The sequence below is a fragment of the Papaver somniferum genome, chromosome 4 (genome assembly GCF_003573695.1).
Source record: "Papaver somniferum cultivar HN1 chromosome 4, ASM357369v1, whole genome shotgun sequence".
Classification (NCBI taxonomy): Eukaryota; Viridiplantae; Streptophyta; class Magnoliopsida; order Ranunculales; family Papaveraceae; genus Papaver; species Papaver somniferum.
This window is the reverse complement of record NC_039361.1, coordinates 161090038-161111235: the sequence shown is the minus strand read 5'-3', so window position 1 is coordinate 161111235 and position 21198 is coordinate 161090038. Positions and strand designations below refer to the sequence as shown.

At 36.0% G+C, this 21198-nt stretch overlaps 5 protein-coding genes and 2 non-coding genes across 17 annotated transcripts; 5 read left to right on the top strand and 2 right to left on the bottom strand.

Moving 5' to 3' along the window:
• The first annotated feature begins 954 nt into the window (after nt 1-954).
• On the top strand, nt 955-4833 carry LOC113271771 (yrdC domain-containing protein, mitochondrial-like). 10 transcript variants are annotated; one of them, XR_003322345.1, is made up of 9 exons: nt 955-1157; nt 1416-1495; nt 2028-2076; nt 2777-3016; nt 3263-3438; nt 3656-3807; nt 3881-3947; nt 4360-4452; nt 4561-4576. XR_003322345.1 is itself a non-coding variant. In XM_026521682.1 (8 exons), exons 4-7 carry the CDS (start codon nt 2847-2849, stop codon nt 3935-3937), a joined length of 555 nt encoding a protein of 184 aa, XP_026377467.1. In that variant the 5' UTR covers nt 955-1157; nt 1416-1495; nt 2028-2076; nt 2777-2846; the 3' UTR covers nt 3938-3947; nt 4561-4833. The 10 variants fall into 10 exon arrangements, 8 of the variants coding, with proteins under 8 accessions (XP_026377467.1, XP_026377464.1, XP_026377463.1 ...); XR_003322344.1 differs by having other exon boundaries at nt 3656-3947; nt 4561-4833; XM_026521682.1 differs by lacking the exon at nt 4360-4452 and having other exon boundaries at nt 4561-4833.
• Nucleotides 4834-4938: 105 nt separating this feature from the next.
• On the top strand, nt 4939-6589 carry LOC113271772 (glutathione S-transferase F13-like). Its single transcript, XM_026521684.1, has 5 exons — nt 4939-5026; nt 5120-5222; nt 5434-5600; nt 5702-5750; nt 5884-6589. Exons 3-5 carry the CDS (start codon nt 5448-5450, stop codon nt 6345-6347), a joined length of 666 nt encoding a protein of 221 aa, XP_026377469.1. The 5' UTR covers nt 4939-5026; nt 5120-5222; nt 5434-5447; the 3' UTR covers nt 6348-6589.
• On the top strand, nt 4975-5047 carry TRNAR-CCU. The gene has a single exon. It is a non-coding gene; the product is annotated as a tRNA-Arg (tRNA).
• A 486-nt stretch (nt 6590-7075) lies between the features above and the next one.
• LOC113274439 lies at nt 7076-7935 on the top strand. 2 transcript variants are annotated; one of them, XR_003323019.1, is made up of 2 exons: nt 7076-7593; nt 7672-7935. XR_003323019.1 is itself a non-coding variant. In XM_026523827.1 (2 exons), the coding sequence occupies exons 1-2, from the start codon at nt 7489-7491 to the stop codon at nt 7902-7904; spliced, it is 333 nt and encodes a 110-aa protein (XP_026379612.1). In that variant the 5' UTR covers nt 7076-7488; the 3' UTR covers nt 7905-7935. The 2 variants fall into 2 exon arrangements, 1 of the variants encoding a protein (XP_026379612.1); XM_026523827.1 differs by having other exon boundaries at nt 7677-7935.
• Nucleotides 7936-12961: 5026 nt separating this feature from the next.
• TRNAR-CCU lies at nt 12962-13034 on the top strand. Its single transcript has one exon. It is a non-coding gene; the product is annotated as a tRNA-Arg (tRNA).
• Nucleotides 13035-13547: 513 nt separating this feature from the next.
• On the bottom strand, nt 13548-16330 carry LOC113271769 (putative methylesterase 11, chloroplastic). Its single transcript, XM_026521673.1, has 5 exons — nt 15657-16330; nt 15342-15578; nt 14796-14939; nt 14232-14363; nt 13548-13970 (listed from the first exon to the last, which is right to left on the bottom strand). The coding sequence occupies exons 1-5, from the start codon at nt 16014-16016 to the stop codon at nt 13665-13667; spliced, it is 1179 nt and encodes a 392-aa protein (XP_026377458.1). The 5' UTR covers nt 16017-16330; the 3' UTR covers nt 13548-13664.
• A 212-nt stretch (nt 16331-16542) lies between these two features.
• Nucleotides 16543-21198, bottom strand: LOC113271770. The gene is made up of 3 exons (XM_026521674.1): nt 20956-21198; nt 17500-17656; nt 16543-16883 (listed from the first exon to the last, which is right to left on the bottom strand). The coding sequence occupies exons 1-3, from the start codon at nt 21121-21123 to the stop codon at nt 16762-16764; spliced, it is 447 nt and encodes a 148-aa protein (XP_026377459.1). The 5' UTR covers nt 21124-21198; the 3' UTR covers nt 16543-16761.

Sequence of the window (21198 nt, the reverse complement as noted above, 5' to 3'; positions counted from 1 at the left end):
TAAAAACCGTTCGAAAATTACCTGGCCAAACTGGGGTATACCCAAATTAATTGGGGTATACCAAATGAGACAAAATAAGGTCATTTTGAAGTAAAACACAAAGCCCATTCACCATGATTAGGGTAACTAATTTAGTTAGTCAATTAGTTGATTAAAATTTTGAAATTTAGGTTTTATTTTAGATTGATCTAATGGATGTCGGTAGATTTTTGAATTTTTTTTTTTTTTTTTGTTTTTGTTTTTGTTTTTGTTTTTGTTTTGAGAATTCTACTTGTAACGGAAATGAAATCCTACTACCCAAACACTTATACATATGGGATTGTAGAGCTGTTGGGTGATTTTATACTCAAAATTATAGAAGGAATCAACCTTTTCGGTTCTGAAAGTATGAATAATCGGCAAGGTCGACAAAAAAATAGCCTGCCGATTATAAGATTTTTGACATACAGAGAAAGGTGTTACAAATGCATGGTCGGCAAGGTATTAATTTCATAACCTGCCGACTAAACTATAGCCGACAAGGTATTAATTTTATAACCTGCCGACTAAAATATAGTCGGCAAGGTATAGGGATGGATACTTTGACGACCCTGTAACTGCTAATTTCAGAGATGAAAAGTCGGCACGGTATTCAACCTTATACCCTGCCGACTATATTTTAGTCGGCAAGGTTGACAAAAATACCTTGCCGACTTTTGATTCGTTTTGATTCTTCGTTATTTTTTTTTATTATATTTCATCATGTATAGTTAGAGTTTAGAAGAAATATTTTAATTTGTTTTTATTATTATGTTTTACTCGGCATGGTTATTTTAGTATGAGCAATTTGGTCTTTTAACATTTTTTAAACACCCTTTAACACACTAGTTTGGATGGGAATAAAATGAGTATTACCTAATTAATCCGGTTTACCCCAATTTGACCTGGGAAAATTAGTCCAAGATTTTTTTTCTTTTTTCTTTTGTTTTTGAAGCAGACTCCAAGAAGAATTAGAAAATGAGTTAAAACCGACTGAAGTATGTTTTCATCTCTCTTCCGAAAATCCGAAGGAATTTTGTTCAAGAGAGGCAAAGTTGAATCATCAAAAGCTTCTTCATCTTCTTCTTCTTCTTCTTCTTCAAAAGCAATAGTTTGCATCAACTAGAAAACTACACAAGGTAAGAACTTAAATTTTTCAGAACTCCTGCTTATCCCATCCTGTGTGCTCAAGCTTTAATAAGAATGCTCAATTAAACTTTGAAATCTCTCAAAGTTTTAAGTGGAGTTCAACAATCCTTCAACCTAGATAATCAATTAATCCCTTCAATTTTGATTCCACTTCTCAACTTTCTTAAATTTAGAACTTTCTTTTGTGATTTGTAGAATGTTAGTATATATATTTTTTAAGGGTTTTGATTTGTGGAGTGTGATTACAGGTTATGGCTGATACAGGAATGGATCATTACTATCTATCTTAACCTGTGTTTGCTGAACCATGTAGTTTTGCTTATAATGGGTAATTGTTATTATTAAACTAAATGAAGAACTACTACATATGAACTCTTAGAAATGCATTTTTGTGGTTTGTGACTTGCGTTTCAATCAAATCATTGTATATGTTCTCTTCGGGCTGGTGTATGGGATGAGATTGAACATGAGGGACCATTAGCCTCACAACCTCGAGCGTTGAAGATATTATCTCTTAGTTCGGCTTGCGATTTATAAAACACGATTCAAACTTCAGACTACTGTAGACAAAGTAGTTGCGCTACTCTAAAATTTATTCGGCATAGTACATCTGCATGGTTTTCGATGAACGTGTATGTTGTTTATTTACTCACCACGCAGTTGCACCTATTCAACCTTTTGTGATAATTGGTGCCCTTCAATGAACTTTTTGCCTTCCAGTTTTTCTTTGCAATATTTGTTAATTGTATAACTCTACTGTGTTGTATAGCTTTATAAAGATTGTTTAGTTCATGTTGACGTTAAATTTCTAGATATGTATTGGCTGTTTTTGATTCCTATACTTGCTCTCACTTTTGCAGAACTGCAAGCGTAACAAGGGCAGCAACACAAAGGCTCTCAACTCAATCAGTAAGAGCAAAGGCTTTTTTCTTCTTAATCTTAATTATCTTTGATATCAAGTTAATTCACAGTAATGGAAGAGTCTTGGATGTAAGAGGATAGGATATTTGATGGATATAAGAATAATATACGGGTAAAGATCTGTTTTATAGCCAAGAACTGGCACGATAAATTGTACCTTCTGTAGAAGAAGTAATACTGAGCTATCATTTGATGCAATTTCGTAGCTTAGAGGAGTAAAATCTGACAAATGAATTTCCCTACTCAAAGAAATAATGTTACACCAGTAGTCTAAAAAGAAGAAATTAGTTTAAATTTGTACCACTTGCACATCTTTGGTGTAACACAATCCATAGAGTGATACATCTCTTTTGTTGAGATGTAAACCAATCAATCTTAAACGTCAGAGCATGATTGTAATTTTGTTAGCTTGTCCATTTAAACATGCTGTTGGCGAAATTAATGGACAGCTAGGTCCTCACACCCTTCCCAACTTCGCTTACAGATGAATATTCCTGCCAGAATTGCTGAAAAATTACCCATTCTGGGTGCTCGATTTACACACCCTTCTATTGACAGAGGTGCTCTTTAGAACTTGTTAGTCTCCCTCTTTCTATCCACATATTCAAAGCTTACTTTAGTTATTATCTTATTTTTAGTCGTTATTTGTTTGTTCTACTTTCTGAGCATTATAACCTACTTTATTCAGGACTACCCAATTCAAGATTTCTCAGTTCTCGGCATCAAGTTAGGGGCTTTGTGTTGGTCTTTCGACAACAATGGATACTTCGAATTTGAAATGGCGTGGTTTAGGTTTAGAGGATAAAATAACAAGGGCAGTTCTTCTTGCAACAGAAGGCTATGTTAATGAAGCTATTCAAGCTATCAAAGGGGGAAAAGTCATTGCTGTGCCTACTGATACTCTTTATGGATTCGCTTGTGATGCCTGGTACAGTTTGAAACTTAATTCCTCTTGCTTTACTTAAGATTTTAATATTAGTAGCTTTATGAATTTGTTAGTTCATTGCAGACCTACACACATGTTATCGTATCTGCACGCATAGCTCGATCCCTCTATGTTGTATCTGTGTATATGTTATTGAGGAATACTTAGTTACTCCTGTGTCCATGTAAAACTTTTATTTTGCTTTAGTTGAAGTTACATACTCATGGTATAGATTCTACTATGTTGCAGTTCAGCAGAAGCAGTTCATCAGATTTATGAGATTAAAGGGCGTAAACAAACAAGTCCTTTAGCTATTTGTGTTGGGGATGTTAAAGACATTGAGAGGTTTGCTGTTACAGATCATTTGCCTAGTGATTTGCTTGATAGCCTTCTCCCTGGACCTGTCACTGTTGTGCTAATGCGAGGTTTGATTCACAAACATATTTATTATCCGTTGTACACTTATAATACATAATGTGACAAACATAGTAATTCTTGAGGTGCACATAGGAAATTATGAACATAGGAGCTTTCCCTAGCTCTTGTATTTGCGGTAAAATCCGTGATCTGGGCTACAAAGACGAAAAAGATTTTTAACATTTCGGTCTTCAATACGTTTTTCTTTTCTTTGGTCATCTTCAGGTGAGTCTAGTATACTTGAGAAATCCTTGAATCCAGGATTAGACAGCATAGGAATTCGTGTTCCACATTCAGAATTTATTCGGATGATTGCACGTGGTTCTGGAAGTGCACTTGCCCTTACTAGCGCAAACTTAAGTGGGCAACCAAGCAGTGTATGCATCAAAGACTTTGAGAACCTATGGGAGCACTGCAAGTATGTCTTTGATGGTGGTTTGCTTCCTGCAGGACGTGCCGGATCGACCGTGGTTGACCTCACAAGGCAAGGATATTACAAAATCCTAAGACCTGGAAGGTAAAGAAAAACCAAAATGGTTTTATTCTTTTGAATATTTTATTAATAATTTCCATATCAATATGACACTGCTCAAGGGAGTGCCAGACATAAAGTAAGGAGCCTAAGTGGGAGGTGGCTCAGCCCTGAATCTCACTCGAGTTGAGTAGACTTGATTTAAACACAGAATTCAGATTTCCAGTCTTTGGTTCTGATTTTCCGTCTTTTATTTTACATTGTATTCATTGTATGACCACTGCAAAGTGTACGTTAAACCGACTAAGACCTCGGATCATAGCTAGTATCCGGAAACTAGACACTGGTAGAATATGCCAGAGTCATATCTAGTATGCCCAATCATGTCAGTCATCCAGAACTTGATCAGAGATGTGCTTTAATTTGATTTAGTTCCATGTGACGATGTTTTCTATAGTCTGGTTAATCAATATCGAGAGTGTGTTGGAGCGAAATGATATGATTATCTCCTGTTTGACGACATTGGGACATACAGACAAGCATAACATAAGTATTGCTTCCTGACCCTACGCTTGTCAAATTGCATTTCTATGGTGAGAACTAGAAGCAATATATGTTGTAGTATTAGTTACTAATGTTGGTGCCTTTGTAATTGCAGTGCCATGGAAGAGACAGTAGCAATCCTTCAGAGACACTCCCTACGAGAGGACGAACGATGATGCAAAAACTCCACAATGAGGGTGATTGTCACATTTTAAAGTAATTTCTTCTTTTTAGACAAGTGGTGTAACATCATATTGTCTGAGTAGGGGAAATCCATTTGTCAGATTTCACTCCTCAAAGAAACCAAATTGTATCAAATGATAGCTACTGTTACTTTGTCTATTGAGTTGGATAAATTCTATATGGTGATATAAACTGTTAGCAGGCATTCAACATATGGTAAGGTAAAGAAAGCTGTTCTTTGCATTATTTTCCCGCTTGTTTTCAGAGCAGTTTCCAGAAACATTGTTGGAGTCTTATGTAAAATTTCTTTCCATTTTAATCTTCTTTGTTTTTGAGATACCAACAAGCGCCTGTAGCTCAGTGGATAGAGCGTCTGTTTCCTAAGCAGAAAGTCGTAGGTTCGACCCCTACCTGGCGCGGAAACACTTTTGGTAGAGTGTTATGCTTTAGTTTTTACTTATTTATGAATGTATGTTTTTGTGTGTCTGCAGCTCCAGATTCTCATGTTCTCATGTGAGGCCACCTGCAGCTACAAAGCCGCCACCACCACCTGCAAGTGCAGAGACATAATTTTTTTTTCCATAAGAAGCTGAGGTAAATTCAGCAGTAGAAGCAATTAGTACATCCTAATCACTGATCTTTCCTTATTAGCACAATAAATTTAATAGATTCCTCTATACTAGGGGGATATTGTTTGTCATAAATTTTTTCATTATGTCTGTCTGTCTGTCTATATAATGAAATCTCCACTCTCATCCATGCATCAGTTCATCACCTTCTAAACAATCACTTTTTGTCTCTCAAGTTTTCTTTGCAACAATGGGTATGATGAAGATATATGGAATTCCAAAGTCTTGCGCAACCGCCTGCGTGATGACATGCCTAGGCGAGAAAGTAATCGAGGAGTATGAGCTTGTCCATGTCGATCTACCCAAAGGAGAACACAAATCCTCCACTCACCTCGCTAAAAATGTACGTTTAACCATTCTAGTTACTTTCGATTTTGATCATTTTGTTATATTCAAGTACTTATCAGGTTACTTCCTCTAAATTTTCTTCCCTTTGTAAAACAGCCTTTTGGGAAGGTTCCCGTCTTGGAAGATGGCTCCCTCACACTTTTTGGTAAGTTATTCACCCGCCCGTTTAGCTTGCTTCTTTCCTATTGGATATCATGATTTTGTTAATTATTTGGAGATATGAATTCCCCAAAATTGTTTAAAAAATAAAATCATTGTTAAAATTTTGTTTTGAGTAGAATCTCGAGCAATCACCGGGTATTTGTGCCGCAAGTACAGGTCCGGTACGGACCTTCTTAGGTATGACAGTGTCGAAGAAGGAGCACTGGTTGGGGTGTGGTTAGAAGTAGAGTCACAACAATTCAACGCTGCTATTTATCCGATAATGTTTGAGAAGCTAATGAAACCTTTCCTTGGCCTAACTCCCGATCAATCAGTCGTTGATGAATACCTCTTGAAACTGGGTTCGGTACTTGATATATATGAAGAGAGGTTGAGCAATTCAAAATACTTGGCATGTGATTTTTTCACCCTTGCTGATCTGCACCACCTTCCTTACATTCACTACTTCATAAAGAGGACCCCATATGGTGATTTGATCACTTCCAGGGCTCATGTTAAGGCGTGGTGGGAAGATATTTCAGCTAGACCATCTTTTGTCAAAGTTGCTCAACAAATGGATGCTAGACCAATCCTTAATTGAGTGACCGTGTTGTACTTGTGTTACAGTAATAAGTAATGTTGTTTTGGTGTGTGATGATTACATACTATTCGATTATATTGTGAGAAAGGAATTCAAATTTTGTTTTATTTTGGGAAAATCTATCAAAATTGCCCTTCAAAACCGTAATATAGTTCATGTCATAAATGAATTTTGAGACTAACATCTTTATTTTAACTCTACTCTACTTCAACAGTCAGGACTGTGTTGTTTTATACGAATTGGTACCAATCCTAACAAAACTAGTACAATCTTTTAACAATCATGTACATTTTTCATTACCTAACTCTTTGCTTTTGAATTTTTTTTGCCGGCGAGTGATGTTCCAATAGGTAGATAATACCGACAATAAACTCAAAAGGGAGATAATTAATTAAGATTTCTGGACATATCCAGAGAGAGATGAAACTCATAAGTTGGATCCAGATTATTTCTAAATTTCTGAAAATCCCTGGCAAAATTGGGAAATTTGTTAAGTGGGTTTTCTAATTCTTTGGTTGATTTAGTTTTTATGGATTTTAAAATTATTTATTAAAATATTTGTTATCTTGATCTTAATAGGATGGATATTGTTAAGAATAAAAAAAATCAGAGACTGGAAGCCGTGTATTATGATATTGCAGGAAACTAAAATTCAGAGGTGCACTGATCTTATAGTGTGGCAATGTTGGGGCAATATACCCAAGGAAGCTCACAAGGAATTCTTTGTCTTTGGGATTCATTTAAAGTTCAAGTTCTGGACTCTCTTATCGGTACATACTCAATTACCATTCACTGTAACTCTCTCTAATTCTTTTGAATGAATGTTCGCTTGAGTATACGCTCCTTGTGCTTATAATACTGATGAAGTGGAGTTATTCTGGAGGGAGGTTGAAGAAGTAAGATGTTTTCGGAATTATCCATGGTAATTTGTGGTCATTACAATGAAATGAAGTATTCAATGAGAGATCTTATAGGAGAGATGTTACTACTGGATCGAGGAAATTCAATATTTTCATATTTAGACATCAGTTGGTTGATCCACCTCTTATTGGTGCTACTTACATCTGGACTAACAATCAATTCCAATCTATTAGAAGTAGAATTGATCGACTTCTAATGCCCGCTTCTTGGGAATCCATGCATGAATCCACAAGTCATTCAACAAGCTCTTGCTAGGCCTTTTTCTTATCACAATCTAATAACTTTGTTTTGTGAAGGTGTGAAGCTGGTCGTTCTCCATTTCGATGTGAGTATTTCTGGTTCTCCCACCCCCATTTTCTTTCTATTGTTAAAGATTTGAGGTTTCTTTTGTTATTTATAAAAGTGCAGGCTATGTCTTTTGTAAGAAACTACAATTACTACACTAAAGTTAAGGAGTGGAGTAAAGAAGTATTTAGCGATTTTGAAAAAAGATTTGACGAGCTGGAGAATACTTTTATGGATCTATATGCTGGGGAAAGTGCAAATAATGGCGTAAATGAAGAGAAACCTGGGGAGAGAATTAAAGCAAGGCAAGATTACTTCAAGCATACAATTATTAGAGCAGAGAAATGCTGAAGTAGATCAAGGATGACTCATATGAAATATTTTAGAATAACACTAAGTATTTTCATATAATTGCTATTGATAGAAGAAGAAAAATAAGTTATATATTGGTTCAATTAATGTAAATGGTGTTTTTACTTCAAATGATAATGAAATAAAAAAGGGTATTGTAAATATCGTCTCATTTTTCAAGAATATATTCCAGTCTCAGCATCATATAATTGTTTCCTAGGATGGTATGAATTTTTCTAAAATTTCGCACGGTTTGTACAAGTTGCTTGAAAGAGACTATATGAAGAAGAATGTGTTGCTGCTATGAAGATGCTTGGTCAAAACAAAGCATCGGCGCTAGACGGTTTTCCCATAAGTTTCTACTATCTCTATTGGGATGTTCTCAAAGTGGATTTTATGAATTTTCTTAAAGAATTACATGGTATAAAAATTTTCAAGATTGTAGATAGAAGAATACCTTCGTAGTTTTAATTCCTAAGAAAGATATTCTAAAAGAAATTAAAGACACGAGGCCTATAAGTTTAATTCATGGATCTTATAAGATTGTCTCCAAAATCCTAACTAAAAGATTCAAGCAAAGCCTTCCTTCGATCATTTCTCAAAATCAATCAACTTTCACAAAGAGAAAAAAGATTTTAGATAGTATACTTATAGAAAACTAACTAATTGACTCAAGAATTAGAAGTGGTAAACTTGGGGTCTCTGCAAGATAGACGTTTAGAAAGCATTTGACCATGTTAATTGGGATTTCCTTGGTGATAAATGAAGGGTTTGGATCAGAAGATGTGTGGTATTTGTTAGATTCTTTGTTTTTGTTAATGAAAATGCTGTAGGTTACTTCAAGACTAATAAAGGCATATGACAAGGTGATCCCATTTTACCATTCTTATTTATATTAATTGGTGAAGCCTTGAATTTCATGATCAAACAAGCTCAAGAGCAAGGTATTCTCTATGGTTTTCAAGTCAAATCATGACAGCGAGAGTAATTGTTATTCACTTGCATTTTGCTGATGACACTTTCATTTTTCTGGATGCTGGTGTGGAGTAGGTCATAAATCTCATATGGATTCATCTTTCCTTTAAACTTCTTACTAGATTAAAGATAAACTTTTCAAAGAGACAAATTTATGGTGTTAGATATGATGAAGATGTTTAACTTCTTTTTCGATTTTAGGTTTCTATCATGGTTCTCTTCGTACTACTTAGCTGGGATTACCTTTGGGGGACAAGTGTGTGGAATTTATAAATTTTACAAATTCATTAACAAATTTATTTCCAATTGGTTGGTTAGAAAAAGTCATTGCTTTCTAGAGCTGGAAAAATCACTCTCGTTAACAATGTGCATTATAGTCTCCTTGTGTATTACATGTCACTCTTTGAAATACTCATTTGTTTGATAAAGAAACTTGAAATAATCATGAGAGACTTTCTCTAGCATGACAATCACAGCGTGTTCGTTTCAAGGAATTGGAGGTTAGGAAATCCAATTCCTTGAACCAAACAGGAAAAATGAACTCTATGTAATTAAGAATTTTAAATTCTAGGAATCCAATTCCCTATAAAATAATAGATTTCTATTGCATCGGTCCAATAGTGCAATGGAATTGGATTCCGCGACAAAAACAAAGGTAATTGAATTACCTCAACCGAACATGAATTTTTAGGATTAGAATCAAATTTCTTGGAATCCAATTTCAAGAATTGGATTACCCCATAATTGAATTCTTAACTTTCTAATTCTCCCAAACGTGGTGTAAGAGTAGAAGAAAAATCCATCTAGCTAAATGGAATATTTCTGTAGGAGGAAGAAATATGGTGGCTTGGGGATAAATTTTTTTACATAAATTCAATCAAGCTTTTCTTTCTAAATGGTCATGGAGGTATGTTGTTGAGGACATTCCCTTTTCGAAATCTATTGTTGTGGAAAAGTATGGTGCTGGTGAAGTTGATCGGGTGTAAAAAAATCCAAAATGTACTTATAGCTATTATATATATGGAAATCAATTATGAAATTCAATCAAAATTTCTTAAGTTATTTGAATTCAAGGTCAATAATGCATCAAGGTTAGATCTTGGGATGACAACTGGCTCTATGATTTTCCTATAAAAATTTGCTTTCTGGATCTTTACTCTATGTCTAGAGCTAAGTTTTCTTTTGTTCCTGAGTTGACTGTTGTAGTTGGTAACTATGTCAGCTAGAATCTACAGCTTCCCTCTAGAATGAATGTTGCTGCTAGAATTGAACTTACTCTTCTTAATTTCAACCTTATAACTTTCAAATTCAGTATGATGAATTACAGTAGTATTTATCAAAGGTGATAATTTTCCATTAATTCTTTAAATGAAAAGCTTTCTCTGGATAATAACTTATTTACAGTTGATCATATTTTTGCTCACATTTGGAAACTGAAGTGCCCTTAAAAATTGACTTTTTTCTATGGCTAATTGATCACAACAAACTACCTACTAGAGACTCTAATTAAAAGACAAACTGATGCCTAGGAGTTTGTTTATTTTATAGTGAAGATGATTCTTGTTCGCATTTACTTCTTCATTGTAAGTTTGCAAGATAGGTGTGGGAAGAGTTGTTTAGTAAGCTATAATGGTTTTTCTCTATTCCTATAAGTGCTTTTGTTGTTTTATATGCCTGGAAATTTCTGCAACATAATAAAACTAGTACTGCACTTTATGATCCCTACATATGTGTTTTGGTTGGAAGAAGACGGACGGCCAGAGATGGGCCTGAGGGCGTGCAGACCGTGCGACCGCACAGAGCCCAGCTCTGTCAAGGGACCTTTTCTCCTACAATGTACTCTTTACTTTCCCCTCCAAGCCCAGTGCAGTCCAACATTTCAAAAAAATAACTAAAAAATAAAATAAAATTTGTTTATGCAAGAACTCGAGCGCGTGACCTTGGTCACTTGGTGAGCAAGTTAAGTATAACGATCCACTAGGCCATCAAAAAAGAAACCGTAACAAAGAAAGAAAAAAACTTCCATCTTCTTCTTCATTTTCACCCTGATATGTCCGGATTTGATCTGATTTTCCGGATCTTCTGGGCAGATTAAGGTTTGTTCCAACAATTTTTAGGTTTTTTTTTATATTTATGATCAATTAGATGGTTTATGTATGCCATCTTGATTTCTCATTATATGTTTTTATAACAATTTCATATAGCCTTCAAGGCAGTTCTATCGATTATTGCAATCGTTTCAAAGACATCTTCAAGGACGAATTACATTGGTTTGACGTAGATCTACATTACTATGAAGATCCATGGCTTCCGGATGTGGTCGTGTTTTCGATAAACAACGCATATTACTCCTCTGTTATGGAAGCATCAAATCTTAAAGAAGAAGATAAACTTGTTCACAATGAAGAACAACAATTTTTTTTTTTTTGATAATCAACCATTTGTATTTCATTCCATTAAGAAACGTTTACATGATGGTTTTCAAGAAAAAAGAATACATCATAAATATGAAACAAATACAATAAAAGATGCAAAACGTAAATAAATCGCGAAGAGAAAGAGCGATCCATAACGGTAGCACCCAAATCTTGTACGAAGAGATTGGAGAAGGAATGGTATTCGAATCACGGTTCGACCATTTTGATTGATTTTCTTCTTGGAAAAGAGATACTCCTATTAGAGAGCAGTGATTTGCCCAAAAACTCATGTTTAGCGAGAAGCCCAGAAACTCTAGATCTATTATTCTGTTGAAGAAGAACTTGATATTGCCTCCGATAAATCGCCCGATGTAGTTGTATCTAAAAACCCGAATCACGAACAAATCTATAGAATGAAACACTATAAAAGTGTAGATAAAATCGCCCTATTAGCGAAGAAAAATCGCCCTAATAGCGAAGAAAATTATTCAAAACATAAAATAAAACTAGAAACAAGAAATCTTTGCTCAGATTAGCCCCTAAAAGACCAGATCCGAGCAAAGGAGGAAGAAGATGATGAGTTTTTTTCAAGGTTTTTGAGAAGGGAGAGAGGAGAGAGAAAAAAATTCAAATGGTGGAATCGGAAACTTCACACCATCCCTCAAATAACATCGATTCCCTCAACGAATTACATCAATTTAGTACTTTTGTTATATCCTAGGATACATATATTTTGTATTTGTTCATGCATTTCAATTAAGATGTATTTGTTTTTTTGTAAGAAATCTTATCAATATATGAAATTGGGAGCATATACTCCTGTTCTTTAAATAAAAAAAAACTAGGCCATCAAATTGCTTATGTTATTTATCAGCCCCTGGAATATAGTTAGACCTGTATCTTTTATCATATTATTACCACCTCCATATATATAAATATTGGTATGTATAACCATGGCCATGCGTTTTGAGTTTCCTTCGGATATTCTTGTTCTTGTAGGTGGACATTAACAAAAAGAGTTACTACTCCCGTTTAACTCAACAATTTATCTAGTGCACCATTGTCTGTAATTTGCAAATTATTGACATTTTTTACTTTTTGTCATTATAAAATTATCAAAAAAATATATTTGACCTTATAAAAAGCCCTATAAAAGGTTTCGCACATGGCCCTTCTCGGTACATGAACGGCTCTGCTACATGTGGGTTGCTGCAAGTCTTATTTGTATGATCTGAAACATAAAAAGTTCACCAAACTTGTGATTAACGGCTGTTTTGAAAGTTCTGAAATCAATGAAGCTCTATTAATCCGTTAGGTTTAACTTGGTCTGTGTGGTTTTGACATTGTAATAAACAGCAAACGATTCTTGCTTGATCTAGCTCAATGGGTGAATGCGCATGAATTTGTAAATTAAATGAAGGTTTGCATGTTCTTATGACAAGTACGGAAGTACCAGAAGAACTGTTTATATATTCACCTCGGTTAGGATTTGAAAACTCAAAGCTATAATCACTTGTCATTTTACCTCCTCCAAAACAAACTTCATTCACTTTAATATCCGTATCATCCATAATCAACCTTAATCTCCAATTATTCCCACTTCCCATTCTCACAAGATGATTCACATTAAGAGCATCATCAGAAAAACTAGAACTATACCAACAAGCGCCTGTAGCTCAGTGGATAGAGCGTCTGTTTCCTAAGCAGAAAGTCGTAGGTTCGACCCCTACCTGGCGCGGAAACACTTTTTTTTTTTTTTTTTTTTTTTTTTGTGTGTGTGTAAAATTTTCTTTTTTTTCTTCTCCTCTGATTTTTTTTTTCTTTCATTAGGTTGTTGCACAGTAGAGATAGCAGCAGCCTTACCTTGTTTAGTATTCTCTGGCATGAGTTTGAATCATCTTTAACTGCAGACCGAATAATTTCTTTATCTTCACCAGGAATGGTTCTTGGCGATGTCTTTATATGCAAATCCAGAGTCCACAACTTAAAGAGCAGTAAAATTTGCTGAAACCTGTAACAGTCTATACGCAGCTGTCTAAGTTCTCACACCAGTCGCATGACGGGAAAAATGGGTTCAAAAAAAATTACTTCAAGCTGTTAGCATGCCTTGCACCAAACCGTAGAGTCCAAAGGCTCTCGGATGAATTTAAAGTGCTAGGCGAGCAGCAAACCAGCAAGGCTGTTCGACAGTTCCCAACCGAGTCCATAACTAACAAGGAATATATCTCATTATAATATAAGTGGCACAAAATAAGGTTACAAAAAAATAGTTTCCCTCGCATAGCATCATTTCCATGTACATTACACTGGAGGATCAAACATCAATAATATGACATTTTGCATGACAAAAGATTCATTCACTGTGTAGTCATCCAATTACTGAACTGCCACACTTTTCGATTGCAGGGATGGTTGAAATTTCCACCAAGTGCTTGTGTAAAGATTGAGGCTTCGAAAAGAAAGGCGAGTGATCGGAGCCTTTTATCCTAAAAACCTTTTCCGGAGGGTTTGAAGTTATCATGTTTTGTTGTATAGATAATGGTATTGCATCATCTTCTGTCGTTTCTATATAAAACCTACGCACAGCGCCGTACTTTTCCTCAGAAAGAGAGAGCTTCTCAAGAACTGGTGCAAAGGGGATCGGCCTCATCGACACTGAAGCCAGTGCAACATCCTGGTGATAAAGAATAAAAACAAAATCTATTAGAAGAAATATAATAAAAATACTACTCTGGAGATCCAGAAGAAAACAAATACAATTCCAGTGAAGTATGCTAATAAGGTGAAGCATTTGCAAGGATGGTCTATGTTATAAAGCAAAATCCACTTAGCACTCGGATACCTAAGCATCTCTGATCCTTCCATATGAGAAAGAAAGAGCGCATATTTTATGTGAGGAAAGCATCCTTACATGAGAAAGATGCGGAAAGCGTACCTTAGCAGGACTTTGGTTAAATAACAAGTCTTTCAGTAACGATTTGTCAAGATCAATAGCAGTCGGAGGGTGGTCATTTCCATTTGCATATAGGAACACCTGTGCTTGCCGCATCAAATCGTTCGAACCTGACTGAAAATTACACCTAGGCATTAGATAAACCGCAATCCTAACCATAAAGCCAATACGAAATACATGCGAGTATGCTTGCAGAATCCATGAACACTGTAAGCCACATTATCCCAAAACAAATCTGGTTCATATACACAATGATACTAAACAAAAGATGTGTAACCGAACAGAAAGTGAATGCCAGGGACAAGTCCTGCCAAATGCTACTGACTGCATAAGGCTAGTGGTTTTCACACAAGGGCTACATGGTCAAGCAGGAGCAAAAATCTGACAGTTTGCATACAAACTTGCAAGTATCAAGATGAAACCAATTTGCTTTGAACCAAAGCATAAGCTCTTTTACTTTAGATAAGGATGAAAGCGACTTTTAGAATCTGCTCAGCAAACTAGCTATATTTTTGTTTTCACAGTCTGCGGGTCATGTCGGCAAACCTGTTGATTAAACATGTCGAGAGTGCTTTGCCCACCAGTCAACATCGAAGCAGCAATAAAAATAGCTTTTGCAATTTTGTGTGGAAATAACTCCATGGCGTACGATATACATGCGCCCCCAAAGTCGTGACCCACCAATATAACCTGCACAAACAAAATTCCGCCACCGGATAATAACACAGCCAGAAAACTAAAAGCACGACGTGACCCAAACTGAGGAGAAATAGTCTACCAACTTTAAATGATGTTTTGAAAATAACTAAGCTCCAGAAAACATGAACTCTGGAAGACATACAGACAGCTTGTTAATCAGTTATAGAGAGGCTCTAGAACGAAATTGTCTGCTTCTACTGCCATGGAGGTATATAAAATCACCTAATAAGCTCAAAATTCAAATGCGAGGCTACTAGAAAGTCGAAAGAAATTACATGAAGGCATCATGGGAACAACCTAAAGACAATGCCATATTCTTGCAGGTAGAACACCTAAAACAAAATTTTATTCCCTAATTGCAACGACAAAAAGAAAGGTGAAAGAGTAGTGTACCTTGTGACCATCTTGGAGGTTCTGAAGAAGAAGTATTAATGGGCTAACATACTGAGCAAGAGATGTAATAGTGTTTGTATCACATGAATGAATCCCAGAACCAGTTAAGTCAATGGCATCAACCTTGAATCCAGCTTCTTCTAGTAATGACATGGTTTTATACCAACACCAAGCACCATAACCACCTCCATGAACAAGTACAAAATGTGATGTCTCCAATTCATCAATTTTCAGTTCCTGTGTGTGTCCCCAATCGAATTACTAAAAAACAAACAAAAGGGGGCAAATTGATAGTGAAAATAGACAAGAGAATACCTGATTAAGAAGCTGACGGGGTTGAAGAATAGTATCAGAAACTGATCTAGCCCTAGAACTTGAACTCCTTGGTAAAGCTTGTTGTTTTTTTGAACTATTGCCACTGGTGTATCTTAATGAAGTAGATCGATCAAATGCACCCCCATTCTGTAATTGTTGTTGTTGGAATAAAATAGCAGCAGCAATTGCATCCTCTTGATTAAGTAGAGAATCATCTTTTTTAGAGAATCGATTTCTATTCCATCTAGAAGATTGATTATTATTATTGTCTTTACAAGAAGAAGAACGTTTTGGAAATAGCTTCTTTTTCACTTGTTTCGATTGAGAAGAAGATGAAGAACAAGACATGAAATTCCCCATTGGAGCTTCCACATGAACCAATACCTAGTTCTTCTGTTGCAGCAAAATGGAGTTATAAAAGTAGAGTGAGTGATGAGAATGGCTTAAAATGGAGTTTACTGGGACTTGTTTGAAGATATACGCTGACGGTGGGATGGACTAAATTATGTATGATTGCAGTCAGGGAGGAGTAATTTTTAATTTCAAGAGTGGTGGTGGAGGAATAGTGGTGGTGGTGGTGGTGGCGTGAGTAAGTGGGCTGTGGGTGCGAAAAGTGTGCATGAATTTCGGCTGTGGGTGGATGATATAAATAGCATTTGACAATAAATGAGACTGAATGTTTTTTTTCTTTTAAGTCAAACCTAGACAGCGCCACTTCCCAAGTAGATACCTACGTGGTGGTTCGGTCGGTGGTCTAGCATTTTTTTTTTAATTTTTTTTTTTTGTATATTGTGGTGGGGAAATCATGGACACAATAGGCTAGGGTCGTCAAGTTTCACAATATTGCTAGTAGGAGTACAACCAATGGGGTTATCAATTCAGTTGATCAACAAAAACCTGTGCATTCTTCCATATGGGAAACAATTAAATTAAATACGGATGCTGAATTGACCAGTGAGACAATTGAATTTCACAACAAAGCACTATAAACCTTGATATACACAGAGAGACAAGGAGTTTACTTATTCTTTCATTTTTTTTTTTTTTGAAGTTCCAAGAGAACATATACGCAAGGACCTTGATATACAAAGACGCAGGGCTCTGTTTAAGAAGATGTTCTTCCACCAAGGGTTTGAACTATAGCTTCTAGAAGTTTAATGTCAGCATCTCTTTTTGAGATTTCACCTTGCTTTGCACGCAACTCTTCCATGTGCAGCTCAAATACCTCTGTAAAGAATCAATGAGATAGGTTAGGAATTATGACCACATTGCAGGATAGGGTTCAGGGTTCAATTCGGTAAAGCAGAAGTTGCATTTCACTCCATAGAAATAACTCTCAGTTCCAGAAAGGTTATGCAATGTGCTGCTAGAAGAATTTCAGAAGAAAAGAATAAAAAAACGAGACAACTTGTTTCCTTCCTCTTTTTTCAAAGGGAAGTAGTTTGCCATGCTGTTCAGTGTACATGGCAACAGGAGATTCAGAATGGTCAAAGCAGTTTTAGTTTTCTTTCCAGGAGCATATACTTGGTCCGTTTGGATATAACTAACAATCACAGGAACATCAAACATGTACAGTCTGTTGTGGACTATAGAAGACATGACCTCCTGTCATAAATATGCAGTTGTCATGGGAGAAAATAGTGGAATGAACATCCATACTACTTTATGAGTCTACGGAATACCAAAATCTTAGGGTACTGGTGCTAAATTATGTATTTTACATTTCCTTTCTTTTTCGCCTGAGTGTGCCTGGGTGTGTGTGAGCACAAGAGAAAAGAGTGGCTATTATCTCTTGTGGAAAGTTGGAAAAGAAAATCACAAGCTAAAATATCCAAATACATACTTGAGGTGTTCTCAAGCTCTCTCGTAACCTCTAGCGCATGTAATTCCGCAGCTCGTTGTGCTGCCTCGGCCTGCCTTTTCTCTGACCGAGCACGAGCAGCAGCAGTAATCGCGTTATCCAGCTCCCTCTCTAGATTCTCTACCCTTTGCTCAAGTGCCTGCACAAGAAAAATATGCCCTTATTAGATAAGGTAACTTTTAGGAACCTACCTTGCAGCAGTTTTTCTTACCGAGTGTATACTGTACATGTCTTTTTTCAATCAGATAGAATTGGAGTTTCAATTTTACCGTAATTAGGGATTCAAGATTACAGATTTTCAGATCACAACCCTCTCAAGAAACATGCTTGGGTTTCAAAGAAAAAAAGGAAAGGATAAGCATAACTTTTTCGTGCAAAATGCACTACACAAAGGAATGTCACACAGTCGCGCCAATTTGCTATAAGGTGGATTTCGCGGCACAGTATTGTGACCAGAAACTTCACAAATCCAATGCATACCTATATAAATTCGGGTGTGGGGGGTGTGGGAACAAATGAGGTATGAGCATCCATTGCGACACCCTTCAAGGCACCGAGTCCCTTTAAGGGAGATGGGATCATTAGGAAGCTGGAATCCTTGTTGTTTCCAAATAGGTTAAGTAATTTGATTATCTTCATCTTTCAGTAGATGACCAAAGAGTAGGCTACCAAAATGATTGAGTGGAAGAGAGTCCCGAGAGGCGATTTTGTCATCTAAGTTGTCTAAAGTTGAGCTTTAATTTCTTCTCGCTTTCCAGTGATATTTTCTTTAATTCATGTGTTCTGAGTTCAGATCTTTTGATTCTCAGGTGAAACTCTTTCTGGTTGGACCGATGGTGTTCCGTAAGAAATCTCAAATAATCATTCAAGGATTTTTTTAGTTGTTTTTCTGGTTTGTTCATGGCTTCTGGTGGAAATTCTTCGCCATCCATGGTGAATAAACCACTCTCTACTCCTAACAGATGGTCGATCTGGTGTTTCAGCTCTAGTAATGTTTTCAGTGAAGCGGTCCTTTCAGATGACTATTCATATTGAGTCTACCTTCATTTTTGAGTTGGATGATTGTGAAGATCGTATTAATGCTATTGACATCAGATGACTATTCAAATCAATTGTTCTTATTTTGACCTTAGCAGCTTATGGTTGCACAGGACTTATAAACTTAACCCTTTGCCCGTGTATGTTAATTTTCGTAAAGTTTCTGTTCATCTACGGAATACTAACTACTAAGAGCCTTGCTGATAGTAGCAAGTTTTATGGGTCTTCTTACTATGATGGAAAAACTTACTCATACAGCCTAGGATGACTATGCCTGATACAGGTAGTGTATTCCCTTCAACTGTTCCAGTTTATATTGAAGGTAAACATGTGCTTGATGTTGAGGTGGAATTCTTAAGAAAAGTTTAATTTCAGAAGGTAATATTAGAATAATGGAATTTAACTGCACTAATTCATTACCAGGAGAATTTATCTTGTCAGACATACACTTAATGTTAAGTGTATGTCTGACAAGATAAATTCTCCTGGTAATGAATCAGTGAATTCCCTTAATAAGGTCAGGAGCCACCTTAATTTGTATCTTTTATATGATCCTAGTTTCATTGTTAGTAAACAAATCAATACTAATAATGCACTTAGTAATCCTGATAGGAAACAAGTAAGCTAAAAGGTTAAAATTCCACATTTTGTTGGCTAAATTTATTAGATCAGCAACAAGTGTTAGATGAGTGTTTGAAGATTTACGAAACTGAGATAAATTAGACTTCAAGTTCAGAATCTAATTAACATTCCAAATATCTATAGAACTGTCATCTCCTACTTTCCAGATATTCTTCTGGTCCATCAACTTTATGCCTTAATTTGCTTATGCATTTCCAAATCCAAGAGCTGTTAGTTGAATTTTTGACTCTTAAGGCTGAATTTTTATGGAAATATGTAGATTTTAATTAGGAAGCTCGTAAACAATCAGAGCTTTCAATCCGTCTCCAGATGCCTTATAGCTAACATAACCATATTAGCCTTAGATGCATAACTAAATTAGCCTTCGATGCATCTATGAAACCTAACCTTCCTTTAGACATAGGTTTGCACATGCACCTATGAAACCTAACCTCCTAAGTCCTAACCTAAAAGTCCTGATTATGAAACTTTTGGGCATACACATACTAAGTGCCGAAAGGCAAAGGCTGAATTAGTTCCAGTTCAATGTCTGGAGATGGGTTGCTAAAGCGACTAAGGAAACTAGAGGTAGTTTGACTGTTGCGTTTTGGATGATGCTATTGTCTTTTTAAAGGTATCCTTCCTGCAGCTCAACCCCTTAAGACTGCTTCAACTAGCTTTACTAAGATTTCTGGTTTGGAGATGATTACTCCACACACTCTCTCAAGATGTTTTCTGTCTTGATTGATCTACTGGGTACTTCAACAAGAATGCCTTTCTTTAATTTCTAAAGTTACTAATGGGGTGAAATCGTGGAAGACCGAGTCGTTATTGTCCGCTGGAAGATTGTTGCTTATTAAAGTGGTGATAAGTGGGATGACTTTTTGTCTGGCCTTCTTGTTTTGCTTGTCAGAAATTCTGGAACAGGAGCAGAGTTCGGCAAGAAGTCTCGCCCTATTTATTACTGTAGTTGGGACCTTGTTTATAGGCCTTACTCTGACAGAGGTTTTGGTGTAAGAAATATGGAGCTGCAGCTAATCTTGGACACCTATGTGATATTACAAGTGGAACGCTCCCTGTTTGGACAGATTGGGTTAATAATAATCTTATCCAAAATAGAGGTTTCGAGTCTCTCGAGATTCCACAAGATGCTTGTTTAGAGCAAAGAAATGTTGCTAAATATTTACTCTTGAATATTCTAGGAGATGGGAGATGGATGTAAAATGCTTGCTAAAGGTTAACTGCTTAGGAAAGTATGGACCTGCTTGATGTAATCATTCCTAATTCACATTGTAGGGTTAGTGAGTTTATCGGTGTAACAAAACTTAAGGAGGTTCAGTGTTAGGATCCGAGACCTCATTTAGGTGTTGGTGTCCTAACATTCAGTCTGATATCATAGTCCGTATACCTAGCTCTTCTGGGTGTTATACCATGAACTATATACTTAGGTAACCCCAGCTGATTGTATCAAATCAGAACAACAACAACAACAAATGGGGATAGTTTAATTCTAGTCAATCGGGTTACATACAGTGGATTTAACTGACCTAGTCTTCAAAATTTAGTACTAGAAGATCAAAATAGATGTAAGAATTGATTAAATCCCATCTACTTAAACATCTTAAAATTTATATACCAATATAATTCAGTAATAAACTATATCCTTTCAGAATCGCCCAACAAAATCAATCAAAGCAACAAAAAACTTATATAATGAGACGAACCCAGATTTTAAAATCAAGCGATAAACAAAGAAAAAGAAAATTCGTTAAGTAGTACCTTGATCGTCCGTGCTTGGTCGGAGCAAAGAGATGCTTTGGAGAAGGTTTCCTGATCTAGAAAAACAGCTTTTTTGAGGAGGGTTTTCTGTAATGAATCCAAATTGGTATTCATCTCTGATAAATTCACAATAGCAGCTTTCCATCTCTCACTGGATTGATCTTCCATTCCTTCTTCTTCTTCTTCGCATGTATTTTTATCTTCTTCTTTGATCTCTTTTCTCTACTTTTCTCTCGAGTGTGT